General features: G+C 39.8%; 1 protein-coding gene across 1 annotated transcript; it reads left to right on the top strand.

The window, feature by feature from the left end:
- The first annotated feature begins 1,942 nt into the window (after positions 1–1,942).
- Positions 1,943–16,179, top strand: LOC101822402 (claudin-34-like). The gene is made up of 3 exons (XM_040743819.1): positions 1,943–2,063; positions 14,666–14,745; positions 15,346–16,179. Exon 3 carries the CDS (start codon positions 15,361–15,363, stop codon positions 15,991–15,993), a length of 633 nt encoding a protein of 210 aa, XP_040599753.1. The 5' UTR covers positions 1,943–2,063; positions 14,666–14,745; positions 15,346–15,360; the 3' UTR covers positions 15,994–16,179.
- Positions 16,180–17,087: the final 908 nt, after the last annotated feature.

The raw sequence follows: 17,087 nt of genomic DNA, 5'->3' as shown, positions 1-17,087 counted from the left end.
CTAAACATAATAAAAGCTATATACAGCAAACCAACAGCCAACATCAAACTAAATGGACAGAAACTCAATGCAATTCCTCTAAAATCAGGAACAAGACAAGGCTGCCACTCTCTCCATACCTTCTCAACATTGTACTTGAAGTTCTAGCCAGAGCCATACGACATGAAAAGGGAATCAAGGGGATACAAATTGGAAAGGAAGAGGTCAAACTTTCACTATTTACAGATGATATGATAGTTTACATAAATGACCCAAAGAACTCTACCAGGGAACTGCTACAGCTAATTAACACCTTCACCAAATTGGCAGGCTACAAGATCAACTCAAGAAAATCAGTAGCCCTACTATATACAGATGATAAAAGGGATGATAATGAAATCAGAGAATCATCACCCTTTACAATTGCCAAAAGCAACATAAAATACCTTGGGGTAATGGTAATCAAACAAGTGAAAGACCTGTATCACAAGAACTTTGAATCTTTAAAGAAAGAAATTAACACAGCCCTCAGAAAATTGAAAGAAGTCCCATGCTCTTAGATAGGTAGGATCAACGTAGTAAAATTGCAATCCTGCCAAATGCAATCTAGAGATTCAATGCAATCCCTATTAAAATACCAGCACAATTCTTCACAGACATTGAAAGAACAATAACCAATTTTGCATAGAAAAACAAAAGACCCAACATCTCTGTTCAACAAAGCAACGTCCGGAGGCATCACCATCCCCAACTTCAAGCTCTATTAAGCAGAAACAAGGCATGCACATGGTGCACATACATACACTAAGGCCAAATACCCATGTACAATATATTAAGTAAATGGTATCTACAGTAAATTAGTAAAGAAAATCATTGTGACTTGTCATAGCTTCAGTTATTTCACACTTAGTGATTTTAATTGGCTGAGGATGTCACTTGGCCAAATGAAAACCAGTCAAAACCCAGGAACAAATTACGCCATGGCCCTTTCACTTCATAGCTGCAAAATTCTGCAAATGACTTTATGCTTCTGACTGCCTATGCCCTCTTTAAACTTATAAATAAACTGTAATTAAAAGACTGAATAGGTTAATGATCTTGTAACTACAGCCTCATAAAGACAGTGAGTCTAATCTTTAGGAACAATTGTTCCCCTTGTTTACAAGCATGCAATCTAGGACATAATGACTACGGGGAACTCACACAGTATTACAAATATAGGGAGAATATTCATGTGTCTGTGTTATTTTTTTCTACTCTTACTGGTACTCAATAGTCATGACCAAAATATATGTCAGTATATTATGGAACATTTAAAAACAAATACAATGATTATTAATCTCAAAATAAAATATTAGATATATATGAATGTTTAAGAAGGGCATTGAGGAACATGCCTAAACTCCCAGCCTTCTGCACTGGAGCATGCTGGAACCCAATCTCTAGATGACTGGGAGATATAATGTGAGACTATCTCAAAAGTTATGAAAAGGTCAAAGTAAACATTATATTGGTATTTATTCTGTAATTTCCTATCAGCCCTCACATCTCTCACATCTTCTACCCCATGTCACCTTTTTTCCCTATAAACAAGAAACCGTAGGAGACTAAGGACATATTTTTAAAGATTAATGTTTTTAAAAATATATTTTAAATGTATTGGTGTGGTGACTGTAGGTATGCCTATTCATCACTTGCTCTAAATGTTCCTGAGGGCCAGAGAAAGGCAATGGAATCCCATTAGTAAACACCAAATACTGCAAACATTGAAAAGAACATACATCACAAAAGAAAGCACAGACAATACCAATCTCCCAAACCAATCAACAGTGTCAATGTTCAAATATTGATGACAGAAAATAGGTAGGTGAGATTAGTGTGAGTTGGAATTTGATGACACAATAGGATTCTTAGAACTAAAAGTAGCCAATAATAGGTCAACAGCTCAGAGGTCGCTCTGAAGGCAGTAAGGAGCCTCAAAGGACAAGAGAGAGGAGACAATTCCTTGTCAGCTGCACTGGTCTACGTAGAGGGCTGTCCTGTCACGTCACCTACTAGCAGTTCATTTGATGGTAACATCTCTGGTTAGTAGAGCTTATATCCATCATTAATGTATACTCTGAATAATGAAGTTAAAATCTCATTCATATCAAAATTCACCACTGACCATTTTCAGTATATAGTTTCATGATGAAACATTCACTGAAGTGTTGTGAAACTATCATGACATTCTGTACTCTCTTAATTAATTCTATACTTATCAAATTCCACCACTTATTTTTCCCTGCTCTGGGCCCTAGCAACTACCATGATCATTTTTTAAGTCAGTGGAGTTGAATCCCCCAGGGACTCCTTTAGTATAGCTGCATGCTATTTGAAATAACTTCTGTCTTATTTACTGTTCTATTACTGGGAGACACCATGATCAAGGCTACTCTTATGAATGTAAGTATTAACTGAAGATTTGCCTACAGTTTTAGAGGGTTACTCTGTAATATCAGGCCAGGAAGTATTGAATATGTAGCTGAGAACTCACATCTGATCCACAAATTCCATAAAGAGAGAGGGGGAAGATGGAGAGAGGAGAGAGAAATAAGAGAGAGAGAAGGAGAGAGAGAGAGAGAAGGAGAGAACGACACACACACAGAGACAGAGAGAGACAGACAAAGAGAGAGACAGAGAGAGAGAGAGAGAGAGAGAGAGAGAGAGAGAGAGAGAGAGAGAGAGAGATATTGGGGCTGGAACTGGTATGGGCTTTTAAAACCTCAAAGCTCAGTACAGTGACACTTCTTTCGACAAGGCTACACCTTCTAATCCTTCTCAAATAATTCCACTATCTAGGGACAAGGCATTCATTCCTATGAACCTATGAGGGTACTTCTCTTTCACATCACTATATTCCACTCCCTATCCTCCACAGACTTTGTATCATTATCAAAATGCAAAATGCATTCATTTCAGATTCTCAAGTCTCTATAGTCCCTGCACAATATCAATACTGTTTCTTAGCCCAAAATCTTTCCTGAGACTCAAGGCAACCTCTTACATGAAACCACATGGAAAATAAAAAAGCAAATCATATACTTCCAATATATAATGGCACATAATACACATTACCATTCCAAATCAGAAGATAATGTGAATAGTGAGGAAATACTACAGTGATCCAAGACAAAAAAAATCAGTTAAATTCCAAGTCAGGGCTCCTTATGTCTTATGGCAAAGGATATATATTACTTCCTTTCCAGCTATGCTGACTGCAACATATTTCTCTCTTGGACTATTTTCCTACCTTATCTACAGCTGTTCTTGGCAGAAATGCCATGGCTTTTCATCTCCAACATCGTGGGGGCTCCAATGTATGCCAGATTTCACTTTCACAACTTCACAAAATGTCCCCTTTGTGCATCCATGCAGAGACTCTCCTACCATGCCTTCGTGGCTTTTCTAAACCATGGTGGGAGATGTCACAAACATTTTTCTGTATCCATCTTGACTCTAAACCCCGATCCATGTGGTTAATGTTTCCAAGTTATGCTGTTTGTTGGCCCAGTCCTTGAATTACAGTTTCATAATATTTCAATTGCTGATGGCTATCTTTTCTGGTTAAGCTTTCCTTTACTTCCTTTTTAAAATTAGCTGGATGGAGTCTTTCCATGAGGACAACATTCTTTTTATTCCACTTTTTATCATGATTTTCTTTAAAAGTCTCATCTACTTGAGCACAGGACTTGACTCCAACATTACATTCCCTGGTTCTTTTTCCCCACCTAAATGCACATTCTGTGTTTCCATTATGACTGTTTTTTCTTTTGTTGTTGTTGTTGCTTGGTTTTGGTTTTTTTTATTTTTCAGTTTAAATTTAGATAAGAAACAAGGTTGCTTCACAAGTCAGTTCCAGGGCCCTCTCCCTTTCCCTCCCTTCCTCCCGTGCTCTCCCCCCAATCCCCCCATTATCCCCTCATTTCCCCAGGGAGGGTGAGGCCCTCCATGGGGGTGTCCATAGTCTGTCATTTCATATAGGGCAGGGCCTAGACCCTTCCCCAAGAGTTCAGGGTGAAAGTGCACCTCACATTGTTGGATGGGAGTCCAAAGTCCGTGTGTATACTCAGGATGGGTACTGATCTGCTGCCCAAGGCTCAATAGATTACCTAGGCCTCCTCACTGACACTCACATTCAGGGGGTCTTGATCAGACCCACGCTGGATTCCCAGGCTGATGCCTGGGATTCAAGAGTTAACCTTTGTCAGGTCAGCTGTTTCTGGGGGTTAAACCAGCCCAGTGTTAATCCCTTTGGTCATCAGTCCTCCCTCTCTGTTACTGGCTTTCTTGAGTTCAGCTCAGTACTTAACCGAGGGAGTCTGCCTCTTCTTCGATCAGCCACTAAATGAAGTTTCTGTTTCCCAGACTCTCTGGCCATGGGATTGTAGCCTGGCACTCCCCAGATCTATGTCGAAAATAAATATATGAGAGAGTACATGCCATTTTTCTCCTTTTTTGACTGTGTTACCTCACTCAGGATGGTTTCTTCTAGTGTCATCCATTTGCCTGCAAATCTCAGGATTCCATTATTTTTTTTCTGCTGATTAGTACTCGATTGTGTAAATGTACCACATTTTCTCTATCCACTCTTCGGTCGAGGGACATCTAGGTTGCTTCCAAGTTCTGGCTATTACAAATAATGCTGCTATGAACATAGTGGAACAGACATCTTTGCTGTATGAATGGGCATCTTTTGGATATATGCCTAAGAGTGGAGTTGCTGGGTGTTGTGGTAGGTTTATTCCCATTTTTCTGAGGAATCTCCATACTGATTTCCAAAGTGGCTGAACCAGTTGGCACTCCCACCAGCAATGGAGGAGTGTCCCCCTTTTACCACATCCTCTCCAGCATAAATTGTCGTTGGTGTTTTTGATTTTAGCCATTCTGACAGGAGTAAGATGGTATCTCAGAGTTGTTTTGATTTGCATTTCCCGGATGGCTAAGGATGTTGAGCACTTTCTCAAGTGCCTCTCAGCCATTTTAGACTCCTCTATTGAAAACTCTCTATTTAGTTCTGTATCCCACTTTTTAATTGGATCCTTTGGTGTTTTGGAGACTTGCTTCTTGAGTTCTTTGTAAATTTTGGAGATCAACCTCCTGTCAGATGTGGGTTAGTGAATATTTTTTCCCATTCTGTGGGCTGCCTTTTTTGTCTTGCTGACTGTATCCTTTGCCTTACAGAAGCTTCTCAGTTTCAGTAGGTCCCATTTATTAATTGTTGATCTCACTGTCTATGCTACTGGTGTTATGTTCAGGAAGCTGTCTCCTGTACCAATTTGTTCAAGGGTACTACCCACTTTCTCTTCTAAGAGGTTCAGTGTGGCTGGATTTATGTTGAGGTCTTTGATCCATTTGGACTTAAGTTTTGTGCATGGCGATAAACATGGATCGATCTGCATTCTTCTACATGCCAGCCTCCAGTTATGCCAGCACCATTTGTTGAAGATGCTTTCTTTATTCCATTGTATATTTTTAGCTTCTTTGTCAAAGATCAGATGTTTGTACGTGTGTGGGTTAATATCCGGGTTTTCAATTCAATTCCATTGGTCTACCTGTCCATTTTTGTGTCAATACCAAGCTGTTTTCAGGACTATAGCTCTATAATAGAGCTTGAGGTCAGGGATGGTGATGCCTCCGGACGTTGCCTCCATTTAACAGTGATCACTAAAGATGAAGGGCTATAGGCAATACTAGGCTGTGATAAATCTCTTCTGTCAAAGAAATTAACCCAAAACTCTTCAGTTTAGCCTCTGGCAAATTTTTAGAACAAGGGCAAAAAGAAAGCCACCTTCTTCGTAAATGTTTCCCAAGAAGCATATCTATTTGAACAGCTGCAATTTGATACCTTCTAAAATCTTTTGACCTGATCCTACATACTTCACAATTCTCTCAGCATTAGTATCTTCCAACTTTCTACTAGGATGGCTCATTAAGCCTGTCTTAATGCATTCAACCACTTTTCTAATCTAAATCCTGGAATTCTTCCATATTTCTCCAACAAATAGAACAGTAAGGTATTTCACAGAAACATCCCCAACATCTGATTAAATTACTGTTCTAAGAATCTGAAGAGCCACTATGATCAAGATACGTCTTATAAAAGAAAACCCTAAACAGGTAGCTTTATTTCACTTTCAGATGGTTAGTCAATGATCATCATGACAGGGAGCAAATAGGCATGTTTCTGGAGCAGTAGCTGAGAGATCATATCTAATTCACAGATTTCAGGCAGAGGGAGAGTATGTGTGGTACCGGGTATGTCATAGACTTTTGAAAATCTGAAAACATACCTCCTTTAACATGTCTCCTACAAAAATTGCATACTTCCTCCAACAAGGCCATACCTCCTAATATACTCCAAATAGTTTCACTAACTTGGGACCAAGCATTCAAACAACCATATGGGATTATGGGAACCATTCTCATTCAAACCACCAGGGTTTTATTGGCTTATTTTACTTATAACAATGTTCTCAAGGTTCATCTATACTGCCACCTGTGTGAGAATTTCTGTCCTTTTCAATAATATAATAAGGAATAATCTATAATCAATATAGTTAGAGTCCTGCTTATGATGTTTCAGTTGGGTTATGACTTGTTACCACCCGAGTTTCATGTATTAAATCCTTGGATTCTCCCTGGTGGTGCTATTTTCATACATTCTGGACACTTAAGGAGATAGTATATAGAGTGCAAGAGGCATGCCTTTGAGGATTTCCCTTCATCCCAGGTCCTTACTCTGTCCTTAATTCCTTTCCAGTATAAAGTAAGTAGCCATAACCACCTAATCCCATCACCAGAGTTATTTTGTTTCTTCATTTCTGAAAAATCAAAGAGTCAAAGTTGATTAAAATATCTGAAAATGTGACATAAATGAAATGGTTCATACTCCCCTTTAGTTTTCCTCTGAGATAAAGTGATCATAGCTGGAAGATAACCAGTAAAGAAGATCTAAGTTATGGTGTTTCAACAGAATCATGCTGTTAAAACAACAAAACCCAAAAGCAAATATTGTGTGAATGAGTTAATGTGCTTAGTAAAAGTAATTCTTGAATTTTTAACTTTGATCTTCACTTGTCCCACTCTGCCTCGTCTGTTCTACCAGTGTACTATTTGCTTTTTATTATTTGTTTTTCTGAGGCAAATGCTGAAAGATCAGAAAATTAAAGGAGCCAGCCACTAGAGAGGCCTTTTACCTCTTTCAAATCCTCAGACCAAAGTACGCAAGATCCTGTCTCCAAAAATCCTCAGACTGAATGAGCACTCCTGTCTCTAGGAATCCTCAGACTGAATGCAATGCTCTCCTGTATTCTCCTACCTTATATTCCTCTCTCTGCCTAGCTGCATCCCTAGCTGTCTCCAGCTCCTTAGTGCTGGGGTTCAAGACATGTGACTCCAAAATACTGGAATCAAAAGTGTGAGCCACCACCTCACGGCTCTGTTTCCTTTTTAGACTGTATCAATCTTCTGCAGAGCAGAGTGGCCTTGAACTCACAGAAATCCACCTGCCTCTGCTTCCTGAGGTCTGGGATTAAAGATGTGTGCCATCGCTTCCTGGCCTCTATGCCCAACTAGTGGCTAGTCTCTTCATGGCAGAACAAAGCAATGATTTCCATCCAAGCCCAGCTCGGTACACAGATTAGTTTATTGGGATTCTTACAAGCAGCGTGAATGATGGGTTACATACAGAAGCAGTATATTCAGTAACACTACATCACTAGAAGCTTACCCCAGTATAGGGGGAAACTTAGGACTCCGCATTAGCCATGTGTTGCCCTGTCTCTAGTCATGCCCAAAGTGGGTGTGGTTAGTGGCACGGTTCTGCCCTTTCGCTACCACATCCATATGTGTCTCTAGAGCACGACATATCTAATGGCAGAGTTCTAAGTTTCCCTCTACATCCCTGCATGGGTGAAAGCTCACAAATGACTTTCTTGCAGCTCTTTCACAATTTGGAATCATAATAACTGGAATCTTTTTCTCTGGAAATGATTTGTTGATTTTATCAACTTGGAGAGGAAGGCTGTGATTCTTGGTATTTGTTTTCTTTACTAAAGTCTTGTGGGATATATGATTTTTTAGCTTTCTTTTGTTTTTATCTTAAAAATTTATTTTTCATTTTACATAGCAACACCAGTTTCCCCTCCTTCCCTTTCTTCTGCACCCCATCTTCCCTCTTCCCCTTCCCACTCCCCATACACTCCTCTGAGGCAGTAATTTCTTCCTTTGGGAATCAACAAAGTCTGGTATAAAATTTGAGGCATTATCAAGGCCCTTGCTGCTGTATCAGTACTGAGCAAGGTATCCCTCCATAGGGAATGGGCTACAAAAAGCCAGTTCATACACTTGACACATGGATCAATGGAATCGAACCAAAGATGCTGATACTAATCCACACACCTATGCACACCTGATTTTTGACAAAGAAGCCAAAATTGTACAATGAGAAAGAAGAATCTTTAACAAATGGTGCTGGCATAACTGAATGTTGACACATTGAAGAATGCAAATAGATCCATATCTATCCCCATGCACAAAATTCAAGTCCAAGTGGATCAAAGACCTCAACATAAATCCAGGAACACTGAACCCAATAGAAGTAGAAGTACCCTGGAACACATTGGCACAGGAGACCACTTCCTAAATATAGCACCAATAGCACAGACTCTGAGAGCAACAACCCATAAATGGAACCTCCTGAAGCTGAGAACCTTCTGTAAGGCAAAGAATACAGTCAATAAAACAAAATAGCAACCTACAGAATGGGAAAAGATCTTCAGCAACACACATCTGACAGAGGGATAATCTTCAAAATAAGTAAAGGACTCAAGAAACTAAACCAAAATATCAATTTTTAACCAGGAAATTTTTTATTACTTTAATTTAAATAGCTTGTTTCACATGTCAATCCCAGCTCCCTTTCCCTCCCCTCCTCCCACACCCCCCCACCATTTCCCCCAGCCTCTTACCCTATCCCCACTTCCTTCCACATAGCAGATATCCAGAGTCTATCATTTCACTCAGGGCAGGGTCCAGGCACTCCCCTAAGAGTCCAGGCTGAGAGAGCATCCCTCTTTCTGTTATGGACACATGAATTTTGTTTGTATGCCAGGGATAAACACTGATCTACTGCCCAGGGCCCCATAGGTTGCCCAGGCCTCCTCACTGACTCTCACACTCAGGGGCAGGGGTCTGGATCAGTCCCATGCTGGCCTCCAAGCTGTCAGTCTGGAGTCCAAGATCTCCCCCTTGTTCAGATCAACTGTCTCTGCTGGTTTTGCCAGCCCATTCTTTGCCAATTTGCTCATCGCTCCCCACTCTCTGTCACTGGGTTCCATGGGTTCAGTTCAGTGTTTAACTGTGGGTGCTTGCCTCTGTTTCCACTGGATGAATGTTCTAGGATAGCATATAGTGTAGACATCAAGTTCATTATCAGGAATGGGCATTTAACGTGGTCTCTCCACTATTGCTTAGCTTGCCAGTTGGTGTCATCCCTTTAGATCACTAGAGGTCTCATTGGTACCAGATCTGTCTTCTAAACTATGACTCCCTCTTTTATGGCATTTCTCATCCTGTTCTCCCCCTATTCTACCCCTCATTCAACCTTCCTGTTCCACCCATGACCTACTCTCTCTTCCTCTTCTGCTCCTCTCTTCTTCGCAGCTCCCACTCCTGCTGCCACCCATCGCCGTGCTCCAAATTTGTTCAGAAGATCTTGTGTCATTCCTCTTCTCTGGGGTAATATGCATATCTCTCCTAGGTCCTTTCCTGTTTCCCAAACTCTCTGTCAGTGGAAGTACAGACCGGTACTATCCTGATATATGCCTAAAATCCATATATCATGTTTGTGTTTTTGTGACTGGGTTACCTCACTCAGGATAGTTTCTTCAAGTGCCATCAATTTACCTGCAAATTTCAAGATTCCAGTGTTTATTTTTCTGCCGAGTAGTACTCCACTGTGTAAATGTACCACATTTTCTCTATACACTCTTCAGATGAGGGGCATCTAGGTTGCTTCCAGGCTATTCTGGCTATTACAAATAATGCTGCTATGAACATAGTGGAGCAGATTTCTTGCTGTATGAATTTGCATCTTTTGGATATATGCATAAGAGTGGAATTGCTGGGTCTTGTGGTAGACTGATTCCCATTTTCCTGAGGAATATCCATACTTATTTCCAAAGTGGGTGTATGAGCTGGCACTCCTACCAGCAGAGGACAAGTGTTCCCCTCTCTCCACATCCTCTCCAGCATAAATTGTCTCCAGGGTTTTTGATTTTAGCCATTCTGACAGGAGTAAGATGGTATCTCAGAGTTGTTTTGATTTGCATTTCCCGGATGGCTAAGGATGTTGAGCACTTTCTCAAGTGTCTCTCAGCCATTTTAGACTCCCCTATTAAGAATTCACTATTTAGTTCTTTACTCCACTTTTTAATTGGATCCTTTGGTGTTTTGGAGACTTGCTTCTTGAGTTCTTTGTAAATTTTGGAGATCAGCCCTCTGTCAGATGTGGGGTTAGTGAATGTCTTTTCCCATTAGGTGGACTGCCTTTTTGTCTTGTTGACTGCGTCCTTTGCCTTACCGAAGCTTCTTAGTTTCAGGAGGTTCTATTTTTTAATTATCAATCTCAGTGTCTGTGCTACCAGTGTTATGTTCCTGGAACCTGGAAGCGACCTAGATGCCCCTCATCTGAAGAGTGGATAGAGAAAATGTAGTACATTTACACAATGGAGTACTAATCAGCAGAAAAAAACAATGGAATCCTGAGATTCGCAGGCAAATGGATGGCACTAGAAGAAACCATCCTGAGTGAGGTAACCCAGTCACAAAAAGAGAAACATGGCATGTACTCTCTCATATATGGATTTTAGACATAGATCTGGGGAGTGCCAGCCTACAATCCTGTGGCCAGAGAGTCTGGGAAACAGAACCTTCATTCAGTGGCTGATGGAAGAAGAGGCAGACTCTCATGGCTAAGCACTGAGGTGAACTCAACAAAGCCAGTAACAGAGAGGGAGGACTGATGAACAAAGCAATTAAGACTGGGCTTGTTTATCCCCCAGAAACAGCTGACCTGACAAGGGTTAACTCCTGAATCCCAAGCTGATGCCTGGGAATCCAGCATGGGAGTGATCAAGACCCCCTGAATGTGGGTATCAGTGTGGAGGCCTAGGTAATCTATTGAGCCTTGTGTAGTAGACAAGTATTTATCCTGGGTATACAAATGGACTTTGGACTCCCATCCAACAATGAGAGTTGCACTCCCACCCTGAACTCTTGGGGGAGGTTCTAGGCCCTGCTCTGGATGAAACGACAGACTATGGACACCCCCATGGAGGGCCTTACCCTCCCTGGGGAAATGAGAGGATATTGGGGGGTGGGGAGGAGGGCATGGGAGGAGGGGAGGGAAACAGAGAGGGAGCTGGAACTGACTTGTGAAACAAGCTTGTTTCTAATTTAAATTTAAATTTAAAAATAAATAATAGTAATAAAAACAGTTACAGTCTTCTGGGTACACTAGGAGTAGGGGTATTAAGGAGGAAATGGGGTCTAGGAAAATGAGGGTTCAAGAAGACTGAGTTGGGGCTGTGTGTTACTTGTGAAAGCCATGGTTTTGAATTCCAAATTTTTTGGCTTAGAGCTCATCAACCTCTTTGTTATTGTATTCTGAGTACTTCTGGTTCTTCTCTTCTACTTCACATGCACAGGGCTGTCTCATTTACCATCTTAGGAAAGTCTTGTAACTCCATTATGAACTCTCTGAGAGCATCAGTATGTACAAGAAGCTTTTGAATAATTCATGGTTTTAAGAAGGACTAGCCCAGGAAAATGGGATAGGGTTTTGAAACTGTTTTCAGTTGAATCTGTGACTGGAGTTTTTTATCTAGAGAAAGTGCCTGTATTCCATTACCTCATCAAATCCTTTAGATATCAGGCAACTCATGGAGTAATTCAATAGTTAGTATTAATTTTCTTCTAAGTTCTCATTTTAGAAGTATATCCTAGTATCTAGGTATAGGCAGAAGCTATAGGATCACAACTTTAAGTGCATGCTGAACTCCAGAATGTTGTTGAAGGCATATAGGCCTATTCAACGAGGCTAATTCTCAAATCAGAAAAAAACTGCCCTCAGCAAAAAATATGCATTCATGGACTACTCTTGGAATCAAGACAAGAATATGTTTAGGGTTATCAGGTCAAAGTGAATGATAGCTATTTTGGGGGGTTCTTTTATGTTTTTTTCTTTTTTACTTACATTGGAAACAAGCTTGTTTTACATGTCAATCTCAGTTCCCTCTACCTCCTCCCCTGCCTTGAACTGATCCCTTATCATATCCCCTTACGGCTCACGAGGGAGAGTGAGGCCTTCCATGGGGGATCTTCAAAGTCTGTCATATCATTTGGAACAGGGCTGAGAGAGTAATCCTCTATGCAGAGTGACCTCCCAAAGTCCATTTGTGTACTATGGATAAATATTGATCCACTACCAGAGACTCCATAGATTTCGCAGACCTCTAAACTGACATCCATGTTCAGGGGTTCTGGAACAGTCTTATGTTGTTGTCCAAACTACCAGTCTGGGGTCCATGAGCTCCCCCTTGTTCAGGTCAGCTGTTTCTGTGGGTTTCCCCAGTCTGGTCTTGACCCTTTTGCTCAATACTCCTCCCTCTCTGCAACTGGATTCCAGGAGTTCAGTACAGTGTTTAGCTGTGGGTGTTTGCTTCTGCTTCCATATTGCTTAGATTGTTAGTTGAGTTATCCTTGTAGATCTCTGGACATTTTCTTGTGCCAGATTTCTATTTAAACCAGTAATGTCTCCCTCTAGCACTTTACCAAAGAGCTCTGGATATAATGATGATATTCTGGCTTCCAACTTCAACAATACCTCACTTTATGCCACTGTCCAAAGTATTGCTAAGAAAGACTCTTAAACACTGCCCCAAATGCTTTCCAAATATTGGTTTGGATGACGTCTTTAGCTTTACTCTCTCCATTCACCTTCAACTACACCTGCCATTTTTCTGCACCCAAGCTAGACTGATAATTTGAGCCTTCATCTAAGAGCAGGTCTCAGGCACAAGGTAACATCTACTCTCCTCATTTATAACAATATATTTACTCTATTTGACTGAGTAATGGGGAATGTACTTTAAGAACTCCTGCCCACATGTGGCCTTATCTCTTTATCTTTTGTGAAATTAAAGCAATATTTACATATAAACCCACATTAACTCCAGGAGAGACCATCTTTAATAAGTACTGTCTAGAAATCATGCTACAAGTGCAATCTGTAATACTAAAAATGGATTATTTAAAGCTAAACCCATGTTTCCTCTAAATGCTGCTTCTTGATCAGTTAAAAGAGGAGATGACTTTAGATCCTTGTTTGTAGTCGTTAAATCTTCCTGACTTGGTAGGCTGTTGACTTCAGAGACCTGATTTCACTTTGTCCCAGCTTAAAATGCATTCTTAAATTTTCTACTTGGGAGCATAATGAAGGAACTCATGTACAGAGTTTCTGAAAGCCAATCTCTGAAAAATCTCTTCCTATTTTAGGGGTATAGAATAATGGTAGAACATTTCAGTAACTTGCAATAGTCCTTGGGAAACTATCTTACACACACACACACACACACACACACACATTGTAAGTGCCATCACCATAAAAATCCTTACAAAAATTATATATGGTGGTCACGTACATAAATAACCTTAACTCTGGTAGTCTAAGGAAGGGTTTCTTCATGTCTGAAACCAATGTGAACTATGTATGAATTTGGAGAAAAGTTTGACTTGACTTGTAAAGCCCTGGCCAATATAAACAAACAGACATACACAAAACCCACAATAAACAAAAAATGACAGAAACAATATAGCAGACTTCTATCTTAAACATAGACCAACTTGATTCCAAGGACTCAAATTAATCATGTTTAATATTTACCCACATATTTTAATATAGACAGAAGTAAATACAAACATGAATGGATACAGCTTATGCTATGTGTCTTAATTTTCTTCTGTTTTATGGCATGAAATACAGGTTTTAAAAAGCCAGTTACTAGAGAAATGGTGTATTTGGCTCTCATTTCCTGCTCAAGACTCATCAATCTGGAGAAGTCAAGATGGCAAGAACCTGAAGCAGATAGGCACATAATATCCACAGTCCAGAAGAGGGAGCAATGAATTAATGCATTCCTTTCAGCATTTGTATGCATTTCTACATTCACTTACATCTCATAACCCCCTTCCTGGGGGAATGGTGATGCCCACACTGGTTAGGTCTTTCTATTTCACTTAACATTATTAAGACAATCCCTCACAGGCAGGCCTACAGACCAACTGAATCTAGATAATTCCTCACTGAGACTCTCTTCTCTGATCATCCTTATATTTTTTTTCAAGTAGACAATCAAAACTAGTCATAAAACTATTAATGTACTTATAGTTTCTTTGTATTGCACAATTGCCTAAGCGTGAGCTTGATCCATGTTCACTCATTTTCTTAGAATTTGATGTATTTCAAGTATTACAGTGAAGTACGTTGCTTTAAGATAATTTATAATATACATCATATTGCATATACCAAAGCAAGTTACTTTTCTATTACCTCATGAGTTTTCATTCATTTACTATCTTTTAGTATTGATGTGTTGGTGTACTGTACATGACCAATGAGAAGGAAGTTACAAAGAATCTGAAAATTTCAAGTTTTGCTGCTGGGTATGTAAAAGTCATGAAAACTGTGTGAAATAGTTCTGTAAATTTCACAATGCAAACTCTATGAATTTGACACTTCGTCTCCTCCAAGTTGAATGCCTTATCTACTCAAGAGAAATAGCAACACAATGTATGAAGACAAAGTCTCATATATCATGCTCATTCATATGTTGATGTTCTTAACAAGGAAAGCTTTGACCTAAACCAAATGTCCAAGAAGAATGAATGATTAGGCAAGGTTTGACATATCACTAGGACAAACTTCTCACACTAGGTTACCATGGGTGGTCCTCAAAAGTATCATTCTACTGATCAGATGTAGGGTCTCATGCCTTTAAGTAGCCCTTCAGAAGGAAAGGCAGCAGGATTTCCAGAAGTTCATGAAAAATGTAGGATTACACATTATAGAGGGTGTATGGCTGTCTACCTGCATGGATACCTTACCACAGGGGCCTTCTTGGCCTTTTCTCACACCACATCCAAGTCATCAGATCTCCAGGCTAAGCCCCACACTCTCAAACACTTTTCTCATATTACTGTAAACCTAGTATACTGTCCTTTTCCTGAGTAACTATCTTCATATTCTGCTGTATATTTTTACAGTTCACTGTCACCATCATGTTGAAAAAACATTACCGTCACCAAATGGGAGGCTTTGCTTTGACCACAGTGGCCTGGCTGCTTTGCTGCATCTCCATGGGGCTTCCTCAGTGGAGAGTGTGGTACTATGAAGATCCGAAGATTTTCAAGCCTACAGTGGCCTTTGTGGGCATATGGAGAGCCTGTGTTGTCCACAGTGGCAACAACACCAAGGAAATCAGAATATGTCACCAATATAACTACCGTGACAACTTCCTTCCTTTATATATTCGAATAAATCAGCACCTGCTGCTGATGTCTAGCTTTTTAGGCCTCTTTGGGAAAATCACCACCATTATTGCTCTTTGGAAAGTCTGTATGGGAAGAGAATGGAGGAATGCCATCTGCAATCCATTCAGCCTTTCAGGGATTCTGAACATCATTGCTAGCAGTTTTCTTTATCTTGCTGTTTTGTTCAATTACATATCCATCATGCGCAAATGGGGGATTGCCTTTCCACCATCTTTCCACATGCCTTCTCACCCCGACACTCAGAAGATTGGTAGTGCCATGGTTCTGGCAATTACAGCTGCAGTTTTCTTTCTAATAAGTGGCATAATTTGTCTTTCTTCAAATTTAGCCATAGGCAAGACACCCCGTTCCAAAAATTAAAAGTAAATTGCTACCTTATACTGCGTTGAAAATCAAGCAAAGCTAGCAAGCATTTGTCATTGTGTCTACATAAATTTTCAAAGAACTCAAAATGATGCCAAAGGTGGCCAGCAACAAAAAAATGGTCAAATTGGCCCTCTCTTATCTTTTTGTCTTCTTTTTTGTTTCCTTAATTCATTATATGGATTATGGGCTTTCATTAAATAAAATCTTATTTGAATTCCCATATAAAATCTGTGTTTTATTTCCTAGCACCAAAAGTAAATAATAAACTTAATTCATATTGAAATGAGTGTCAGAGTACCAAACCTCTCACATTGCTCTTGAATCCAAGGCTAAAAAGAGAATCAGGACTATTTCCCCTTGCCCTCTCATTCATCCATATCTGCGCACTCCAATTCCCTTTCCTAGGGAAATTTATCCTCATACCTGATCCACTACTCTGTAGCTAAACTGTTTGGTTCTATGGATTGTAACCTTCATAATGAAGACTTAACAGCTAATATCCACATTAGTAAATAAGCTAATTCATAAAATGTTTGTCTGTCTGTATCTGAGTTACCTCATGTTGATTAATTTCTAGTTACATTCATTTACATGAAAATTTCATAATTTCATTTTTAACAGGTTCATAATATCCCATTATATAAATGTTCCACATTTTCTTTATCCATTCATCCATTGACAAATATCTAGGTTGTTGACAATTAATAAATATATGCAGAAATAAGATAGGTAGCTTTGACTTTATTAGTTTTCCACTTAAATGGCCCTTAATTATAGCTGTCTCTGCTCATATTCTCACCTTTGTCACCGTCTTCCCTCTACCTCCACAGTCAAAGCTTCCTAAATTATCTATATTATATGGAGGTGACAATGAAATCACCAAATAAGAGGGACACAAAACTGGCAATCTCTTGTCACAAAATGAAGCTTCCAGTACCAGGAGTAGGTTATATCTAATTGAGTTGTTGGCTAAAGTTGTTCCATAGGAATGCCCAAAAAACCTAGGCTTTTTCCAAGTCTACAAAGGACTTGCCATAAATTGGCAGCTAGGCCCTATAGCTAAAAAACAACATCTACACAATCATTGA

Source organism: Mesocricetus auratus, unplaced genomic scaffold (assembly GCF_017639785.1).
Source record: "Mesocricetus auratus isolate SY011 unplaced genomic scaffold, BCM_Maur_2.0 Super-Scaffold_100003, whole genome shotgun sequence".
NCBI lineage: Eukaryota > Metazoa > Chordata > Mammalia > Rodentia > Cricetidae > Mesocricetus > Mesocricetus auratus.
Note: the sequence above shows the minus strand (reverse complement) of the source record. Positions and strands in the feature narration are given on the sequence as shown.

What these genes read in the sequence shown, in the direction of transcription:
- LOC101822402 (XM_040743819.1), top strand. Translation starts at nt 15,361, where the DNA reads ATGTTGAAAAAACATTACCGTCACCAAATGGGAGGCTTTGCTTTGACC.